The sequence below is a fragment of the Triturus cristatus genome, chromosome 2_1 (genome assembly GCF_964204655.1).
Source record: "Triturus cristatus chromosome 2_1, aTriCri1.1, whole genome shotgun sequence".
Classification (NCBI taxonomy): Eukaryota; Metazoa; Chordata; class Amphibia; order Caudata; family Salamandridae; genus Triturus; species Triturus cristatus.
Genome location: NC_140581.1, coordinates 1,123,401,037 through 1,123,423,308, shown reverse-complemented (window position 1 = coordinate 1,123,423,308; position 22,272 = coordinate 1,123,401,037). Strand labels below are relative to the sequence as shown.

General features: G+C 43.9%; 1 protein-coding gene across 2 annotated transcripts in view; it reads right to left on the bottom strand.

Moving 5' to 3' along the window:
- Window positions 1-22,272, bottom strand: part of LOC146866455 (estradiol 17-beta-dehydrogenase 11-like) — a 375,182-nt gene that overhangs the window by 128,018 nt on the left and 224,892 nt on the right. For both annotated transcript variants that reach the window (XM_085636531.1, XM_085636532.1), the window contains exon 5: window positions 3,160-3,297. In XM_085636531.1, the coding sequence (XP_085492657.1) occupies window positions 3,160-3,297 (138 nt within the window). The remainder of the gene's footprint in view (window positions 1-3,159; window positions 3,298-22,272) is intronic.

Below are 22,272 nucleotides of genomic sequence, written 5' to 3'. Positions count from 1 at the left end.
TGCATTACAGAATCTTTGCAATGACCTATGAAGGATATGACTGAACACCTTACATGAGCAGTGCTGGACATCATTCAATCAAGAGGAGGTATTGTGCATGAGGGAATTATTAGCTATGGAGTGTACAGGGTATGAGCTGTTCTATAGAGGAGATAAGTTGTTCCAGATGTGAGGTGTGCCATATCCAAGGGTTGGTCAGGAGCTATGCAGAAAACAAGCTGTGTGTAGATTGAGCTTTACTTTGCCTGCAGTTTGCAGGGTATGAACTGGAAGAGACAACTAAGCAAATTGCTCGAGGTGGGAAAGGCATGACCTTTGTACTTAACATCTTGACTGACAAGCCAAGGCCTGTTATAAACATTGCACGTTGATGTTTTATCATTTACCAATCTTTAGGATTTTCTAATTGATGCATTTACCTTGCTGGTGTCCTGGCAACCCTCCACCACCTCTGAAAGACAGGGGTCATTTCTCAGGGAAGTACTTAAGTGACAAGTTGACCTCTTTTTGCCAAAAGTATAGTCACCTACAGTTTATTGGGCTTGTCGGGTGCTTATGTTTAAAACAAAATTGTGTAAAAAGTTAATGGGTCAAGTGCATTAAAGTTAGGTGGAGTAGAGATTTCAAGTTAGATATAGTAAAATACTGTGAGCTGGAAAGTCATTTTCATTACTGACAGTGGTTCTAACGTAAACGTGTGCAATATTCGGCAAAATGTAACTATTTGACGCTGTGTCATGCTTCCAGAAGGCTCCTCAGAAATCTTTCAGATAATCTGTCAATTTTTATTAGTCATTTATTTTTTAAATGCTTAATTTTTGGTGTTAAATGCAAAGATCTAGAAACAACGGTGCCACTTCTGCTTTGGCTCCCAAGATCAATGTGTATGTGTCTAGATCTATGTGTGTGTGTGTGTGTGGTTCTGTATGTGTGTGTGGCTGTGTGTGTATGTGTATGTGGCTCTGTGTATGTATGTGTGGCTCTGTATGTGTGTGTGGGAGGCTCTATGTGTGTGTGTGTATGTGTGTGCCTCTGTGTGTGTTGCTCTGTGTGGGTGGCTTTTTTTGTAGGTGGCTCTATGCGTGGGTGGCTCTTTCTGTGTGTGGGTGGCTCTATGTGAATAGCTCTGTGTAGGTGACTCTGTGTGGGTGGCTCTGTGTTTGTCGGTGGCTTTGTGTGTGTGGCTCTGTGTGTGGGTGCAAATGCAATAGGTCTCGCATTTGAGATAGATTAAGCTATTGACACTGTAAATAACAATGGCGTTTCTTTAAATGTTTTAAAAATAAAAACATAAACAAAAATAATGTCATGAGCAGTGCCAATAGCTCTAACTTTAACAATGCTTGTTGTCTTTTGCATCTTGTGCCTGGTAAAGACGGGCTTCCATATGGGCAGCCCACTTTCAAATTTCGTGTTCTGTCTCTAAATGACACTGGCTGCAGATGACCATATTTTGGAAACTTCTGTTGTATACGTATGTTCAATCGGGAACCCCTCCCCTCAATTAGCGCACCAATCATCTCACTGTGGACAGTGTCACACACTCAGGACTTGGCCCGGTTATACCTCAATACCTCATCTATCCTTCCATATAAACGATAAAATGTTGGAACATTTGCATGGACTCACTAGCAATGGTTGTTGAGAGGCAAGCAGATGACTTGCACCTACTGCAAATACTCTGTATTATTCCCACACAGACACCCCAGCACTATTTATTTGAAGCATAACGGTGGAAACCATGTTGATTTTTAGGTGGGACAAGGGTTGAGTCTCTGTTTGGGTGTACTGTCCATTTTTTCCAAATCTTATTAATTTCATATTTACCATGCCCCACTAACTCTGAAACTGGCTGTTCAAAGAAGCAATTGAGTAGCTGTGCACTCATGCCACTGAAACCCACAGCACAACTAAAAAAAGACAGCAAATCAATTGAATCTTTGTCTGGCTTCAACTACCAAGATAACTCTATAACTGATATAGGGCAAAGATCTGGAGTAATATGATGTGTTGTGTAGTTCCTATAAATCTATATAGAATATGCATATTTAGACAACATAAACTGTGGGACTGGTGTCCAGACTGATTCCAGACATCCCCACTGGATATGTTCGACTGTATATACCAGCTAGCTCACAGTGCCACTATGAGCCCCTCTTACCAAGGAGTGAATAGTTTCTCGCAACTATCGAACATGACATCTCTGACCACTCAGGGATCGTGATAACTGTACAGTACTTTTCGCTCAGTCACTCTTGTTCACTTTATCCCAGAGAGATACACAGAATAAATGATGGGGACTTTTTCAATAAGCATTTATCAAACCAGTGTCATTCTAGTGTAAAATACATGTGCTGCAACAACCATAAGACAGAGACAGATGTATGCGGTTTTAAGCTCCAAGAAAGTAAATAGATGGTAGAATTCTACCACAGTGCTAAAACAATGGATATATGCAGGCATATAGATACATGACAGTAATAATTGCATACACCTGTGATGCTAACCCTAACTAGATGTATCTAAATGTACCTAGCATGTATGTAGGTGTATAGCCAAGAATCCCCCTAGGATAAAACCAACCCAATTACCTGATGTGAGAGAACGAAGAACCCCGTTTTGGCCTCGAGAGGGACACCCCGTGAGGGATGTAAGAGCACTGCATAGAGGAGTGTCTGCATGCAGGAACCTCAGTGTCTCGTGTCAGCATGGAAGTCTTTCCCCTCTGCCTGCCCCAGCAAAGATATGGCGCTTATATACCCAAAATGTACCCTCAGGGGTTCTACCTTGCTGTGTCATGTCGGCCGAGGATGACGATAGTGATGAACCTTCTACATAGTTATTGTGCAGAAGATAGTAATCCTGCTGTGATCCTGAGAATCCTCATGCATAATAAATTAGGCAAGTTTTCGGGGAAAACCACACAACATTTATGCAGCATCTATCTAGGTAAATGGTCAGCACTTAAACTGTTATGTAGTACAATGACAGGGTGAATGTAGGTGAAAGGTTAGTTGACTATCCAGGCCTATATTGGGGTACATTGCAAATCATAACAGATGGATCACAACAATGTCAATGTTTGTTCACGAAACACATTATCCAAAGAAATTAGCAGGGAGGAGGTTGGAAGCCTTCCAAGGACACTTTTGATCTTACCGTGATCTTGCATTATTAACAAACCCGGTGTTTATAAACACTGGACAGAGGCAACTGGTTTTAATTCCGTCCTTTCCAAGGCCAGCGAGCTCTGCTGTTAGCGCGATGAGGAACCCAACTGCAGCAAATTTGCTTGAACTGAAAGAGAAATACAAAGAATCATACAGTCATCAAATAAATAGCTGTAAATCCCCGTTCAGTCAGTCAGTCAGTCAAATATCTTTATTCGACTGACTAGCAGCCATAAAAGAGTACATCATAAAAGTGTTTAAAAACAGATAAAAAGAAATATAATACGAACAATGTATGGTACACTTCATGGCAGGGGTAATTCATAATCAAAGTGTAACAGTGGTGATTAACTAAACTAATATTTCTACAAAATAGCAGCATGACATAAAACAGTGTGTGATGAACTTTGTGGCAAACTCCTGTCCCATAAAACATAAGGTCCACAAGTAATTCAATAAAAACCAAATAAAAAGAAATAATTTCCCAACAATATTACGTAAATTGACAGTGTAGAGATATATCTGTAGACCATTAAGCAGGTAAATTTATCATTTAAGAGCTGAAGGTGATGTAAAGCTGGCCGACACTTCCTGATCTTTACACATTTTAAAAGGGGGATGATAAAATTGCGCTTGTCTTGGAATAAAGTTGACAAAAAAACAGGAAGTGCAGCGTGTTCTGTATAGATTTAGAATCACAAGGGCAAAGATCCAGTTTAGCATCACAGTAGGCTTTACGAAGATACGAAACCAGAAGGTGCTAGATGCCAAACCTGCATCTATTGAGATAAAACAATTTGGTGTGACAAAAATAAAAAGAGATATAAGGCTCAACACTTGAAGAACGTACTAGAAGCGAGTGTTCAGAGACTCTCTTTTTCACCATCTCTAGGCGCTCACTAGACAACATTAGATGGGTCAAGAGGTCCTTTTTCAACTAGATTTTTGGAATCTATAAAAGTGCACTGGGTTGTGAAAACAGTCCACCAGCCCCATTGTCTCCAACTGTTTTTTATGTAGCTAAACCAAGGTATCTTCAACATGTGATCAAGTTTGAAACAGTCTAAAATAATTGCACAATTAAGGGCTGGCGCCTCCTTAGCCCAAATTGCATCTGAGCTGGCAATTCTTTTGAGTCGTAACAACTGTGAATAAGGTAGATGTTTTTTTAAGGAAGGCTGATGAAAACTGTCATAATGTAGTAAGTTGTTCCTGTCGGTGGGTTTGGTGTATACTTGTGTGGTAAGTTGGTTTCCAGTGTTGGTAACAAGAGTATCCAAAAAGGTTACTGACTCTTGACTGATGTTATGGGTGAATTCGATTTGATGATCCACTGTATTAAGAATTTCTATCAGTTGAACCAGAAGGGTAGTCGGTCCTTTCCAAATGATAAAGATATCGCATTTGGAACTCAAACTCTTCTATCACCCCTTTCGTTTGATTTTCGTGTAATTTCCGCTTACCTAATGTATCTCTATACCCGTTACAATTTGATCACTTGCACTTGTCACGTTTCCCACGTACGTTATTTATTTTTTCTCTCATACGGTTTCATGTTCATTGCTGTTCTTTGTCCGCACGTAATCTAGCCAAACACTAGACTCGTTTTACACGACCCACCACCGACTCGAATTCATCTTACTCACAATTCTTTTTTTTAAAACCATTGTTCTTTGACATAGTACAACGCATGCATCAACGTACCATCGCTTTACTTCAATTACACTTCTCGAATTCTGTACACACTCTTGTTCGTTGTTTTTTCAGTTAAACCTGCTAATTTGGAATGTTAATTTACGTTTCTTGTACTTTGCTCTTTACAATGTTGATACGTTCATACTGAGTAAAAGCTGTTCCCTTGTATCCTCCCTTTTAGTGCTGCCCCTGACGAAGGGCCATACCGGCCCGAAATGCATTGGGCTATACCGAGTTATGAATACAATATACTCGTTTGTGATGTACAATCGTCAGTGATAACGATACCTTTTCAAAGGAATGATTAAATTCATGTGAACTGAATAAATCGATGAATTACATACAATCTTCGCTTGATTAATTTCTCCACCGGAGTGCAATTCGAGTGACACGCTTCCAACCAGAACGTGCTCTCACAGTATTCTTATCCCTACTCAGGGGGATCTACTCGTCTGCACCCATACCTTGTTTACCGAAAGTATACGATTAAACAAGAGTGCGCTTCCTCTCTTTTCATCAATCTTTTCACCCATCCTGAGCCTCAGAGATCGCGCACCGCCAGACCATGGATGACATGGAACTTAACAAAGAAAGCAGAACAGAGACTTTCATGTACACACACGAAGAAACACAACGTATATATGCACTTTTCGAGGACACTACAGGATCCAGCTCTAGTACAACCTCTGTTCAATCTAATATAAAGCAACTACTATATACATCTAAAAGAGCTATAAATCAACGCTTGCACGCGAGCACCCTCATCAGGTACCACAAGGTCCAACGGATCCCAAGGGGACTAAGGATAGCACTTAAATCAACTTTATGCAAGAACAATCCAAGATTCACATTACGTTGGGAAGCCATCCTTAACAAATGTTCACTCGACCTAATACTCCTGATTGTAGAAGAATTATCTAAACTATTGGAAGATTTGTCCAAAGAAATTGACGACCTAAGACAGGATATCTCTACAAATTTATCGGACACAGATTGGAATGCGACACTAGCAGATATCAATAAACAACTAGACGCATATACAAATGAAATTAATGAGAGAAAAACCAGAAAATTTAAGCGTGACACAGTGGATTATAAGCTCGGAGAGGTCTACACCTGGGCCGACGTTTACGCCACAAGAAGACAACAACGCAAACAAACAGGTCGTACGTTTGAGTCAGACGCTACATCCTCTGACGACTCTTCCGCTAACACCAGACCTTCTACCAGTGCACCCACTAAACCGACCACGGAGTCTTCCGAATCAACAGAATCATTACAAGCAGCCAGTGATGAACCATCAACCAGCACTAACAGACAACATTTTTTAGGATCAGGTCCAAAACCACCAGGAGATCCAGGAGGAAAGTCCACGTCCAAAACCATCGCAAAAAGTACACGCAGTCAGAAAACTTAGTAATCAACATTTCCGGTTACACTCTCACACAATTTCGTATACAAACTCTGCAAAAAGGTACTTCATTTGTACCCACCTACCATTCTAACCAGTTGGAAACAGAAATCAGCCTTTTTAAATTCATGAGATCACTAAGATTGAAACACTTCTTTCACAACATCATCCAAACACCGGATACACCTCGTGAAAACACGTTACTTGGTCTAAGGAATAAGAGTACTTTCATGGCTCCATCCAGCCACAAAGCACTAGATGCTTTTGAAACAATTGTTAAAAAAGATCTCATGAAGATTACTTACCATACCAAAAGCACTTTTGCTAATTTGACACGCAAAGAACATGATACTCTCAAATACATGGCTAACAAACCTGAAATTACCTTCAGAGAAGCCGATAAAGGGGGCGCCCTAGTTATCATGGATTCTACCTTTTACCATGACAATGTCAACGAACATGTTCAAAACTCCGATATTTACATGCCAATATCATCAGATCCCACCAAGGAATTCACAAACATTCTCAAGATCATTGTGAACAATGCGTATGAAAAAGGCACCGTCAAAGATGAAGACAAGAGATTTCTAATTAAGGAAGATCCGGCTATTCCATATATATACATGTTACCCAAAATCCACAAACACGCAACCAAACCCCCGTTTAGACCCATTGTATCGACAGTAAATTCAATTCATGAACCGGTGGGAAGATACTTGGATAAACATTTGCAACCACTAGTCCAATCGATGTCAACATACATTAAGGACACCACCGATTTCCTAAACATCATACAGTCAATACAGAATCTAATCACCCCTGATACTACATTAGCTACAATTGATGTAAAGTCATTATACACATCAATTCCGCATGACAAAGGACTGGAAGCTATCGAATCATTTCTACTCCAGACTGACAAACCTAACAATCTGAATATATTCCTCATGGAACTCATTCATTTTTAGGTCTCGCCTGGCGAACGCAGCGCGAAGCGCTGTCGCCAGCGAGATCTATTGTTACTGACTTGCCTCGGAAGTGGGACAGGAGATGGGCACGCGCATGGTCTCGGCGGATTTGAGTTGGTGTACGCGCTTTCAGCCACGCGGCGTGCACATCTCCTGTCTCTCTTCCCTCAGCAAGTCAGTATCCAGTTTCACTTTCTTCCTCATTAGTGTCTGTGAACACTCATACATAGGCCCCAGCATTCAGTGACTCACATCAGCGTTTGCTTAGTTGACTGTTTTCGCCACGTTAATTTGCCTCTTGCGTTGCTACATAATTAGCATAGCTCCAAACACATTTTTACTCGTATTTACCCATTTGCGCTCTCCTACTAACACTAATATTTAAATATAGTCTATACTCCCCTGCAACCTAGCACTTACTCTATCTGCAATACATAAACACTACACTACCAACGCGGTTACTACGCCATACCTTTTCTCTTCTTACAACATTCAATCCTTTTACTTTAGCATTCTTACAACTATTTCATCATGCTAGGATTCTACGCTCCTCTTAATGTAATAATCTTTTAAGGTACTTACAGTTAGCAGCATTTAAAATAGCCTCGCTACGAGTTTCCGTGTGCCCATCCAGCTAACGTTTCCATTGTGCCTGTGTATAAACGAAAGCAAAATGCTCCCAGCAGCAATGTGCACGAGCACGCTAGCAAGGTCGTATCACGTGATATTTATTTTTCCCAACTAGCATACGTTCAGCATGACGAACAGTTTTAAGATAAATGTTAGTTGTTATTAAAAATACTCTATAAATAAAGATATATTTTATATATTGCTTTTACGATGTTGCTCTTTCAGCAACGCACTAATTATATGCATATTTGAACACATATTGTAAACACGTGTATACGTGTTTAAAGTCTTTACTTAAAAGTGATAAACCATAACACAAAAGCATTAAACAAGCTTTTACAATGCAAAAATCTCGGCATTGGTAAACTTACAGCTATTACCTTGCTCATAACATTATTTTTGCTTATGTTTTTTTTTTAAATTCATTTTCAAAAACGTACATAGCTATCAACATTACACTGTGCATTAAAAAAATAAATATGTGTAATATTTACCTTATTATTAAAATGTTTTCGTAACACCTACTATTCAACAAAAACTGATTAAAATGCCAAAAAAATAATTAAAAATGCTTACTGTTTTTACACATACTTTGCATAATATTTTTTTTAAAAGGGCTTAAATTACAATGTGTATTAATATAACCAAATAATTATTAATGTTATAACAGAAAATGCATGTTTACCAAATAAATTTAAAAACCTATATTCTTAAGATATGCATTATTAAAACAAAAAATTAGCTGCGCAGCTCACACTGATGCACGCCTCACACTGCTGCACGCCTCACACTACTGCACGCCACATACTGCTACACGCCACACACTGCTGCACGCCACACTGCTGCATGTCACTGCACAAAACACACTACTGCATGCCACACACTGCTGCACACCTCACACTACAGCACACCACACAATAATGCACACTCTGCTGCATTACACACTGCTGCACGCCTCACAATGCTGCACCCTTAACTGCTGCACGCCACACACTGCTGCACGCCACACACTGCTGCACACCTCACACTGCTACACGCCTCACACTGCTACACGCCTCACACTGCTACACGCCTCACACTGCTGCACAACGCACACTGCTGCACATCGCACAATGCTACACAAAACGCTACTGCACAACACACACTACTGCACACCGCACCCTGATGCACGTCACACACTGCTGCACACTGCTGAAATACTCATTGCTGCATGCTGCACGCTACACACTGCTGCACGCCACACACTGCTGCACGCCACACACTACTACACACCACACAATGTTGCACATCACACACTGCTACACTCCATACACTGCTTTTATGCAAGTTTATGCTACTGACATTGTAAAAGACAATGCCTATTTACAATGCCAATAGCTCAAACTCTATCATTGCGAGACCTATTGCATTGCAAATGCTTGTTCACTTTACCACAGTTACTTTGAATGGTCTGGAACGTACTATATGCAATGCTCAGGCACATCCATGGGCAATTGTGCAGCGCCCACGTACGCCAATCTCTATATGTATCGTTTTGAACTGGATCACATTCTCTGTAATACTGATTGGACAAACAACTTGATTCTTTACAAAAGGTATATAGATGATATCTTTATCATTTGGAAAGGACCGACTACCCTTCTGGTTCAACTGATAGAAATTCTTAATACAGTGGATCATCGAATCGAATTCACCCATAACATCAGTCAAGAGTCAGTAACCTTTTTGGATACTCTTGTTACCAACACTGGAAACCAACTTACCACACAAGTATACACCAAACCCACCGACAGGAACAACTTACTACATTATGACAGTTTTCATCAGCCTTCCTTAAAAAAACATCTACCTTATTCACAGTTGTTATGACTCAAAAGAATTGCCAGCTCAGATGAACTTTACGAATCTAGCAAAACTTCTTGTATAGACAAATTTAAACAACGCAACTATCCTGTTACGATCCTGGAAAATGCTATCACCAAAGCCGATATCCCTACCAGACAGGACTTGCTTCAACCTAAACCGCAGGTCCAACAAGAAATTAGATCCGTGTTCATCTCTAAATTCTCAACGAGAAGTCATCAAATCAAGAAAATTGTGCTAAGGTATTGGCCGATACTGAGCAATGAACCTGACTTTCAACACATCTTTGATTCACAACCAAGATTTGCATACAGAAGATCTCAAAATTTGAAACAACTTTTATCTACGCCCAAAAAAGAGCAAACCAGTGAATTCAAAGGTACCATCCCCTGCTTGAACTGCGGAAACTGTAACTCCATTATCAAGGGTAATAAGATTGCACACCCTCATAAAGGTTTTCCCATAAACTTATCCGTAACAGCCACGTGCAACATACAGAACGTCATCTACTTACTCAAATGCCCCTGTGGGCTTGTTTACGTTGGCAAGACGGAGAGGAAAATACGTATTCGCCTGAACGAACACAAGAGCAACATACGCACTCACCAGTCAAAGTCTCCCATTGCTACCCATTTTGATCGTTTACAACATAACATTTGTCAACTACGTTTCTTGATTCTCGAACAAGTACCGATCATAAAAGGACGAAATAATACCCAACATCTATTACAACGTGAAGTTTTTTGGATCAATAAACTTGATTCGATTCATCCTAAAGGACTTAATGATCGTTTTGACCTAGGTTGCTTTCTGTAATGTTCTTTGACTCTGATTTGTTCTCCGATATTCTGAATACACCTTGATATGAATCATATGGGCATACACCCATAAGACCCGGGACCCCACAACCTTGTATCCCCTGATGTTTTACCTCAGTTGTTTATTTTGCCAGCTACTTGTTGCACCAGTTATTTTCATTTATGAGTATTGCATGTCAGCATCCTTCAGTGTACTGTATGTCTGCATTTACCATCGTATTATGTGCCATATTTTCTTATTTGGTTCCTGTATTTACCCCGCACACACTTTTATTTATTCATTTCATATTACTTTGTTATCAGTTGGATTAACATATTGACATGACTTTTTCTTACCATTGGGCTCACTACTTTTCCAGACTACGTTTGCTTGTACACTTGTGTCTTTTCACTTTTTCTTTTCTCACATTCCTCTTTGACTGTTTCACTATCACGTTTTGATCGTATACACACTTTCTACCATTTACGTAACTTCTTACACGTTACTACGCAGTCGCTGTTACTTTGTAACAGGCTTGTATTTTCCTATTTTGATTGGCCTCCACCTTCCATAACTAACCTATCGGCGTCATACACGTTGGATAACACATTGACTAACATCGACGCACACGATTGGCTATGCAGCCTCCCACACCTGATTAGTGATAATTATCACCTGACACCCTTTAAAAACCGTGCGCGTTTTACAGTCTATTGACTTGCTGAGAAACCGGCACCTTTGACCGCTCTGCTCTGAACGATCTAGCATCACGTAAGTAGAATACGCTATTTGATGACACCGTTATGCTTCTTTATACTCGCGCTGCTCTGCGTCTACTAACACACTTTTGGCGATCTTTCGCATTTGGAACTCAAACTCTTCTATCACCCCTTTCGTTTGATTTTCGTGTAATTTCCGCTTACCTAATGTATCTCTATACCCGTTACAATTTGATCACTTGCACTTGTCACGTTTCCCACTTACGTTATTTATTTTTTCTCTCATACGGTTTCATGTTCATTGCTGTTCTTTGTCCGCACGTAATCTAGCCAAACACTAGACTCGTTTTACACGACCCACCACCGACTCGAATTCATCTTACTCACAATTCTTTTTTTTAAAACCATTGTTCTTTGACATAGTACAACGCATGCATCAACGTACCATCGCTTTACTTCAATTACACTTCTCGAATTCTGTACACACTCTTGTTCGTTGTTTTTTCAGTTAAACCTGCTAATTTGGAATGTTAATTTACGTTTCTTGTACTTTGCTCTTTACAATGTTGATACGTTCATACTGAGTAAAAGCTGTTCCCTTGTATCCTCCCTTTTAGTGCTGCCCCTGACGAAGGGCCGTACCGGCCCGAAATGCATTGGGCTATACCGAGTTATGAATACAATATACTCGTTTGTGATGTACAATCGTCAGTGATAACGATACCTTTTCAAAGGAATTATTAAATTCATGTGAACTGAATAAATCGATGAATTACATACAAACTTCGCTTGATTAATTTCTCCACCGGAGTGCAATTCGAGTGACACGCTTCCAACCAGAACGTGCTCTCACAGTATTCTTATCCCTACTCAGGAGGATCTACTCGTCTGCACCCATACCTTGTTTACCGAAAGTATACGATTAAACAAGAGTGCGCTTCCTCTCTTTTCATCAACCTGTCCCTTATTTCCCACACCCGGAGGCGCGAGCGGGAGGAGGTGACCCGGGTGGAAGCTGAGATAGCCGAGTTGGAGGGTAATCTAGAAGGTGGGGTGACGGATGCCGCATTGCATGTTCTCCAACTCAAGCAAGCGGCCTATAGGGCCCTCGTCACGGAGGCGGCCAGGGGCCTCAGTAGAGAGCAACAGGGGAGACTGTATGATGTGGGTGATAAGGCTGGTAAATTGATTGCGTGGCTGGACAAAAAAGAGAGAGCGAGTCGTGTAGTCCCGCTGATTGAGAAAACGGATGGTGTGTGTGTCACTGAGCCGGAATAAATTGTCTCCTGCTTCGCGGATTATTTCCGTGGGGTGTATTCCCCGGTGTCTTCCCGCTCTGAAGAGGATTCCCGTGCCCTGCTCAGGGATATCGCGCTGCCTTCCCTTTCGGAGGAGGACAGAGTGTCGTTGGACGCCGCTCCAACCTCCGACGAGATCGCCCTCGCCATACGTTCGGTCGCTTCCGGCAAGGCCATGGGTCCTAATGGTCTCCCCATCGAGTTGTACAAGTTGCGACCGGATACGCTGGCACCACATCTCCGAGCTATGTTTCTGGCGGCCCACTCGGTGGGCTCCCTCCCACCGGACCAGCGTCTGGCTACAATTGTGGTTATCCACAAGGAGGGGAGACCTCGGGACCGTGTTACATCCTATCGGCCCATCTCGCTACTGAACGCGGAGCCCAAAATTCTCGCCAAGGTACTGGCCAATCGGCTGGTCGGCGTAGTGGGCGACTTGGTTCACCAGGACCAGTCCGGCTTTATTCCCCATCGCAACACAGCCCTTAACTTGCGGCGCTTGCATGGGGTGCTCGCACGTGTCCCGTTCATACGAGAGCCGGCCATTTTGGCGTCCTTGGACGCCAGCATGGCGTTTGACACGCTTGAATGGCCATACATCTGGGCGATGCTTGCGAAGTTTGGCTTTGGCGCAGGGTTCATCAGTTGGGTCAAATTGCTGTATTCGGGCCCATTGGCGCAGGTGGTGGTGAACGGTAGAGTATCGGCTCCGTTCGAGTTGGGCCGGGGCACGCTGCAGGGCTGCCCCTTATCGCCGCTCCTTTTTGCGCTTGCCTTGGATCCCCTGGCGGAGTGGCTGCGGTGGCATCCTTCTATCCGTGGTCTCCGTTGGACCCCTGAGTATGAGGACCGCGTATCCCTATACGCTGATGACATCCTCTTGTACCTAGCTTCCCCAAGTAAATCACTGATAGTACTGGTTGATGTTTTGCATTCATTTGGTCATAACTCCGGCCTTGTCATCAGATGGGCTAAATCGTGTGTGTATGTTCTCTCTGGGGAGGCTCCTATCCTCCCGCGGGGCTGTCCGATTCAGATCGCCCCGCAGGGATTTAGGTACTTGGGTGTCTTCATTACTCTGGACCCGGAGGCCCGGTATGATCGGAACTTGCTTCCCCCCCTCCAGCGCCTGAAGGAGGATGTCGCGCGCTGGCGGCGCTTGCCGCTTTTGCCGCTCGGCCGGGCGGCATTGTTTAAGATGATGTCGCTGCCGCGTTTCCTGTACGCTTTGCAGAACACTATGGACCTCGTCCCAGCGCGCTACTTCCGTGAGGTGGAGAGTTTGCAACGCCGCCTGTTCTGGGACGGGAGGCCGCGTATCGCCCTGGCGAAGCTGACGCTCCCATGGTATGACGGAGGGATTGCCCTCCCGGATATCAAACGGTACTATTGGGCCTCCCAGCTGGCTGCGATTAATCACGGCCTATACGGGCCCGCCTTAAACCCGGCATTCGAAATGGATAAGATGCTACTCCCGGGTGGGGACTATAATCGAGCGCTCTACTCCAGCGCGCCCGACGCTAGGCTAACGGGCCCCACGCGTGTCATGGTGCGAGTGTGGCACGCGGCTAATGTGGCGATGGGGTGGAAGGACCGTTTGACCCGGGCGTCACCACTATACGCGTCCGAGCAGTTGGGCTCCCTGTGGACCTCGAAGGGCTTCGAGAAGTGGGACATGATAGGCATCAGCAAAGTGGGGGATCTCTGGACAAGGGGAGGATTTAAAACGTTCGAGATGCTGCAGACGGAATTCCAGTTGCAGGATAGGGAGTACTTTCGGTATTTGCAGATCCGTCATGCACTATGCTCCGTCTTCCCGGACGTTGCCTCCATCCCGGAGTATTCCCCCCTGGAGGATAGAGTGCTGGATGGACACGTTCCGGACAGCACGATCTCACTGATCTACAAAAAGCTGATCAATGACCGCGCGGGATTGCTGACTGCCCTTCGTGAGGCTTGGGTGGCCGATGGACTGGAGCTGGACGACGAGGACTGGACCTCTGCGGTGGCCTCCCCGAAAGAGGTGGCCATACCGGCCCGCCTTCGCTTCGTCCAGCTCAAGATACTCCACAGGGTCTACATGACGGGGCCAAGGCTCCTGCGTATGGGCTATGCTGTGGACGGGTTGTGTAAGCGTGGGTGTGGTGCTTTGGGGACCTTTCTGCATATCTTGTGGGAATGCCCGGAGGTGGAGCGATTCTGGCGTGGTGTGCATGAGGTCCTACGAGTGGTTACGCATGTGGCGCTGCTGCCTGAAGCGAGGAGATGCCTGTTGAATGTATGGGAACCTACCGACTACTCGGCGCCACAGACGTGGTGGGTGACTCTGGGATATATGGTGGCCAAGCGCGATATTGCTCAACTGTGGGGATCCCAGAGGTCCCCGACTGTCTCGGCCTGGAAGGAACATATGGATTGGTGCATGTTTCGGGAAAAGGTGGTGTATGTGGCGAGAGGTAAGCCTGGGACATGGGTGAAAGTATGGGGCCCCTGGAACGCCTACCGGGGGGGAATCTGTGCTCCGCCGTTATTGCCTGATCCGTCGCCTGCCCCGTCCCCTTAGCCGACTCATCTCCCCGGTACCGGGCATTGAGTTTACCCAGCCCTAGTCCTGATCTCTTCCCCTTCTTGATACTCCTATGGACTGGTAGGGTCCCCCTTCCAGGGGAGCACATGCTGCTATTTCAGATTGTGGATTGCCTTGTGGGTTTGTTTTTCTGGTTGTTCTTTAAGTTTAAAATGAAACCGTACAGTGGGGACCGGATGGTGTGGCTATCAACGCTGTTAACTCCTGTGAATCTTCCTCTGCCGCAACACGCGCTCTACAATGTGTATCATATGATCCTTTTGTCCGCTAGCGGCCGGCCGGAAGGTTGTAGGCCCATCTTTGTATATTTTTTGAGTTTTGTAATAAACGGTTTAAAAAAAAAAACGATGAGACCGATAAAGTTATAACCTTTTCCCCCAAAGATTGCATAATTAAAAAGGCTGGACGGCACTGTTTCAACCCTAAAGTTCTAAGCACTGAGACTATCCACCGTTTCCTCTGATAATTATAAAATATGCAGAAAAATAAAACATGCATGGTAGATTGTACAGACATACCATCGCAGGGGCAATTACACAGTTGTCTGGACCAGTCATTGTTTGTAGGAAAACTAAGTAACCTATGTACAATGGACATCCTAAACCGTGTCAGTAAAAATCTGTCAAAATCAGAAAGTACATATGTTAAATAGGGCTGTATCTTGAAAGTAGTACGAATATTTTGATGTGCCCGGACCGACACTTTATGAATTTCTCTATTTAGTCTGATATTTTCGAGGTAGTGCAGGCAGCTTAGTTTTAATATTTTCCTATTTACTTTAAGCAAAGTGCTAGGTTTGTCAAAATATTCTGGATGGCCCAATTTTTGTGAGAAATCTTTTATATGCATAAGCACAGAGTCAATAAAAGGGACTTCTGTGACAGAAAACTTATTGTGATTTATGGTGTCAGCGGTATTGCGCTTGTATTAGTGCCCCAGCATCTGGCATAATTGTAGCATAAATGCTACTGTTGTGGGAGCTTTGGCAAACATTTGAATAAACAGTTTTCCAGAAGAGTCTAGGGTCTTTATTCAGACTTGTTTCATGCAATTGTTCCCAAGCCTATTTTCTTATGTTCATTATGCGTTTCTCCAGTGCCCATTTATATTTGTTTCGGAGATGTTTTACCACTAAATTATCCCGCTTTTTTTTCAGTGCCTTCATAAGATTATTGTGAGATTGTAAGCAGTCACTGTTGAACCACTTACATAACTTCTGTGGTCTCGGTCTAGTGTCACTTCGTAAGGTAGCATTAATGGTCTCAGTTATTACGGCAAAAGCCTTTAACATGGATGGGGGTTTTATACTACATTCAAGACACTCTAAAAATGTGTCCCATAATGGTGGCCAGAATCCATTGAAGAATGGAATCTGGATCTACAGTGGACCACTTGCGTGATAGGCCTTTAATTTTTTTGATAAGATATGGGATGTCAATTTGTTTTCCCAGAGAGATAAGCCAGTTTGGATCTCTAAGCGAATGGCCAAGGAAAAGTGGTCACTAAGGCAAACCTTAAGGATAGAAAAAGCCACAGATTGAGGTTTAAAGTATTCCGAAAGGGCAATGAAGTCAATGAGGCTGCCCTGAACTCTGCCTGTGAATGAGACATGATCTGGGCCTAGTGGTTGGATAAGATCTATTGTGAGAGAAAGAGAAAGTTTTGAGAGCAGCAAATTAAAAATGTCCCCACATGGTTCGTGATAAAAATGGCAACCACCATCCTTGACCCGTTTACTAGACAACATGAAGACAGCTTTGATAAGGGACATGATTTACAATTAAAATCACCCCCCAGAGAACAATAAAATTAGTGTTTAGTTCCTGTATGTGCCTGTGTGTGATATCTCTAAGTCTTCAGCAATGACGGTATTGTTGGGGACAAAGTTATTATGATAAAAGTTGACAATGACCAGCGTTACATTCTGTTTATAAAGAATGTTAATGATTTGGAAATGTGGTGAGTGAAGCTGAGTCTTGCCTACTCTATCTGATAATGTTGTTGCTACTAAAGTTAGTAGGCCACCCTTGAGATGGCCACGCAAAGCTGCGCCAGCCAGAGTGTGTATGGAAGAAAAAACGTTAATATGAACTATCTCTCTCATCCAGGTTTCTTGGAGGCATATAATGGTATAATCTTTTATGAGGTCATGCCAGGTTTCAGACTTCAACTTATTTGATAAACCTGCAATGTTCCAAAAAAAGCCTCCATGAACAATTGTACTATTGTAGCCAAAAGGTGTTCCTCCACAACTTGTGTAAGCAGTTATACGGCAATCATCCCGGGATTTCTGGGCTATATTTGGTGACATCATGTATTGGTACTTCTCTGCTAGTGAGGTATCAACAGGTTCCACCAGAGCTATTGTTACGAAGTCGGGGAGGACTGGGCTACCTACATGTGCCCGACCATTAGTTGCTGAGATGTCAGTTATACCAGTGCTACCCTCAGCGTCTATCGTGCCTGAGTCACAGTTAATGATCGGTACAGTACCCCGCACCCCATGATGTAGTCAATCCACCTAATCTAGGGGAGAAAAACGATTAAAGGTTGAAGTAGCAAAGTTTTGCGTGGCACTGAGAGTTAAATAATGTGACCTCAGCTCTGCCTGTGAGCTTGGTTTATAAAAATATCCAAGGGGTACCGCCTCACTAGGGCCACTGGCATTTCCACACCAAGAGAGCCTTTCCATAAGAGAGTGTACCAGGGACATGTTTTTAAAATTAACAACAACATAATCTACTACATCAGTTTTAGGTTGTGAGCCCACCCACGATGCTCGTTCAACATTATTTATGTTCCTAAATAAATCTTCACTATTCGGCCAGTCCGTGGCTTTTGCTAGCCACTGTACAGTTTTATTCCTTAACTGCGGCAACACTTCCTCTTTGTTAGGTGACAGAGGTGGGACATTCTGGAAGACTCTGACCAGTGGAGTTGTTTTTGGTGGGAGGTGAAGGACTCTATCGCGATTTTTCCTTTATACAGCGTGACGTTTGGCAACTGGTTCAGAGGTTTCGGCATTGTTTCACCCATTTGAGATTGTTGGGTGGCCTCCACCAGCCACTAAAGTGGATACAACATGTTCTCGAGATTTAGAAGAGCAATATCGAGTGTTATTAGATGCAGTATTGGGCTGGGGGCAGGGTGCTGGGTCCTGGTCTGAGGGAACTGACCTCTGGGGGAGCAAAGCAGCACAACTCATGGGCGAAGGTTCAAAGTCTGTTTCATTATTGGTTCCAGTAGTTAACCTCGAGAGGCTAGAGCCGATCAGAATTTTCAGTGAGGTATCAATGATGTTGAGGATGCTTAAAAAAGGGTCAAGAAGGGATTTTACTTCTGTTTCCAAGGTACTGACAAACAGCATGCAAAAGTAAATCTCCCTTGCCCTTGGATCCTAAGTCAGCTTCCAAATCAGGTGCCCTAACACTCTTCCTTGCAGTGGGAGCCAAAGTTTTTCCCGGGTCTCAGGTGGCAATACCTCTCTCTTTGGTTTGATGCATGCCTTTGCCTTTTTGGAAGGGGGGGGGGGCATAAAATGTCAAGGGAGCGACCCTGCTGAGTGATGTTGTAACCTTCTAGGTCATCGGATTTTATGTCGTCTGTGGGTGGATTAGAGCCCCTGGGTTGCTGACTCTCTGATGGGCTGGCTGATTTTACTAATAAAGTTGTGTGTAGTGCCCGCTTTGTGACCCCCCAACCTCTCCTCCAAACATTCGATCTCGCTGTTAATGGCCCCATAGCCGTGGTGAGGAAGCTGGTAATGGTGGAGGTCAGTGGGCAGTGTTTAGCAGATGGTATTCGCAGTTTACGTTTTCTCATCCTCTTACCTTTGGTATCAAGTGACCCATCAGGGGACAAGCGAGGCCGGAACACTGAGCCAAGAGACGGGGCCCAGCCCAGCCTCATTCGGCCGCGGACTGGTGCAGATGGGCCCACTCTTGGCACGCAGCGGGAGCTCTCGGTTGGATTTATGCGCCTCCGGGCACGAAGAGAATTGTCAACGGTGTGGGGGAGCCTGGGAGGTGCAGTCCCTGGGTCAGGCTCGCAACCCCGATGCGGCGAACATCCCCGTTCAAAGTTTTATTTTTGGAATACCATGCACACGTAAGATAGCTGGTGAGCAGTTAAGAAAATATGCCTTCTAAGAGCTACTCTGGTTTTTTTGAACTAACAGTTGCCATTAAGGTTTACAATTTGTCTTATAGGATTTATCTAGGAGTAATAGCTTGATTTCCTAATTATTTACTAATTTTGATGCATTTTAAAAGATGTCTTTCTGTTATACAACTTATCAAAGCAACCAGTGCCCGCAGGATGCCTTTGCCCTTGTGGCACTTAAGATATCAACTGTAACACTAAGAGAAACAAGCTCTGTCAGAGCCAATAGGTCTGGATTTTTGTTAGGGGAAGTGTTTAATAGTTGGGTGACTGTGCTTGTTGTCCCCAGCTGTCCTTGAAAGAAAATTCCAGAATGAAGAACCATATTGGGTACACCAATGTGAAAGGTCTGAGAAGGGCTCCTTTGTTGAATAGACTGCATTACCAGAGTTAAGCTGTACCCTCTCAGAAGAGAAGTAGTTGAAGTTTGCATTGTAAGTGGTGAACTTACAAGGTATACAAAGCAAAATATTGCATAGCAATAATTTTTGACAAAGGCCCTGTATTTTTGTTGCATCTTCAAGAAAACCAGTGTGCAGCCCCCTGCTTTCCTTTGTGAAGAAAAAACCCATAAACACAACAATATTTTAGCAGAACTGTATAGAAACATGCTTTTTACAGGTTCCCTCCTCCCTGCCTATTACCCCTATTTCGACTACTAGGTACGTGCAGTGGCGGCTGGCGAACTTTGAAAGTGGTAAGGCGCAAGAACAAACCAAGAGTTTGTATGCCTGCGCAGTTCAAGGGAAATACGTTTTGAAGGGGTACTACACTCTAGAAAAAAATGAATTTTTTTTTTATTTTTCAGCACAATTTCCTTAAAAAATTTGATAAATCAACGTTCATATGCAAAACATGACCTTAATTCACTGCTGTACGGCTGTTTTATGTTTCTGATCAATAAAAAGTTTTTTTTTTTTAAATTGCCTAAAAGCCAATCGTTTTTACATGCATTAAGGCACCCTGATAAAATATTGTCACATACTTCCTTGAGGAGGTACAAGGTTAATTTTAAGAAAACAAAACGTACATTAAAAGGTCAAAGGCATGCAATGCAGATACTGAAATGTGGGTCAAACGACAGTTCATAGAGAAGCATTTTGGTTTCACAGATTCATGTGACATTTAAGTCACATTTAACACACAGACGACCATTAACCTAAAAAAACGGTGTACTCGGAAAATAACACACGACAGTTGTGAGGAATAAGCAGCATGCTCTGGAAAGATATTTTTTCTGGACAGTGTTTTGCTGCCTTGAAAGCAGCATCATTCGGCCCAGCAGCCAGATTACAAGCAGTTTACAGAAACGATCTAAGCGTCCGTTTGAAAACCTTCCATCCTTACAAATAGAGAAAATCAGGTCATGCCACTGATTCTGAAACAGACAGCTATTCCACAACACTTTATGCTGCGTGAGTTTTGTGAGGCGGTTTGGAATATTTACAAAGAGGGCACTTTACCTGTATTTCTCTTGCATGGTATACAATGAGGAGCTTCGGTCCATCCCAGGCCTTCCCATCATTGTTTGCTACCCATCACCCCTTCCCTCGCTGGCAGACGCTGCCTACACTCCCTGGCATACTCGGGTAGCATGGGGTCTGCCTTTGCGCAAACTGAATGAAGCCTACAAACATACAATGGACATCCGTACACCTCAGCAGAGAGAGGCACGGAGACGTGGTCCTTCGGCATGCACATCCATGCACATAGTTATCGACAGAGCAACACTGGAGCCACATCTAAATTGTGTTTATGCCACTGCGTAACTGTGTACCCTGAGGTGCCACCAGCTGCTCCTGGGACTAGTATATGTCCTGAGGTACCGCACAGGGTTAGTCTGTGCCCCCGGATAGGTTGTCTGTGTTGTCATACCTTAAATAGACATTGACACGGATTGAAGCTGCAATAATGTCCTTTAGGTCTGGTTCTGCATCGGACTTCAGATCATTGGACACACTGAGCGCCAAGCAGGCGCACAACACCCATTGGGCTCACCGGGCTTCAGCTCTCTCCCCCCCCCCCCCCCCCCCCTCCCGTCATGTGTGTCAGCCCGGCTGAGACAGCCTCGCGGGCTGGCGTCCGTCTAATTGCAGCCGGACCCGAGTACTTCACAGGTCTTTAAAAGACCATGTACTCGTTAATGAGGCTTTTGTTGTGTTTTCACCCCTTCTTACAGCCACTCTGCCCATAGCTGGAAGAATTAGCCCCCCCCAAATCTTTTTCAGACCCCCCCCCCCCTTCCCCACCCCCCCCCGAAATGTGTCTCTAGTTGCCCGCCTGGCGCCAAGGCCTCGTCTGAATCCACCCCCTTTCCCAGCTTATCACAGGGTCTAAGTCATCAGCGAGGATTACTGACCACACACCACCCTGCGATTAGTTGGGAAAGGTGCACCTTCACCTGATTGCGAAGAGCAGGTCTGAAGGTGAAAGCGCCCAGGCCATGCTCACTCAGCGAGGGTCATGCTCATCGCAGGAGGCATGATCCAATAGCTTTGCAAATCCCTAGGGGCCAGGCTGACACTAGAAAAGCCTGGCAAAACCTGCAACAGGGGCACATGTGCACTCACATGGACCTTCAAAAGTGCCACGGAAATGCCTGTCGCGGAGAGCGAGGGTCAGTGTGATGTCTTGAAAACGCATTGAACTACCTGGTATGAAATATTAAAAATAAACAAAAAGGCAGCAAATGAGGGTACTGGATGGGCCCGTCTGCCCCTAGAAAGGAGTCGATGCTGGGTACCAGTAAAATTGCTCTGAAATGCCCTGAGCCCTGCTAAACCGGGCTCAGTGTATGTGCCTTAACCCTTAAAATGATTTATGTTTATTGGCTTGTGCCCAATTGTCAAAGCTCAACTTACTTGTTAGTCCTGAGTATGTGGTACCATGGATACCTTGGGATACTTAGGGCCTGTAAGTTGAGGTATCACTCATGGACTGCAGCATTAGTAATGCTACAATGAGTAGAACAA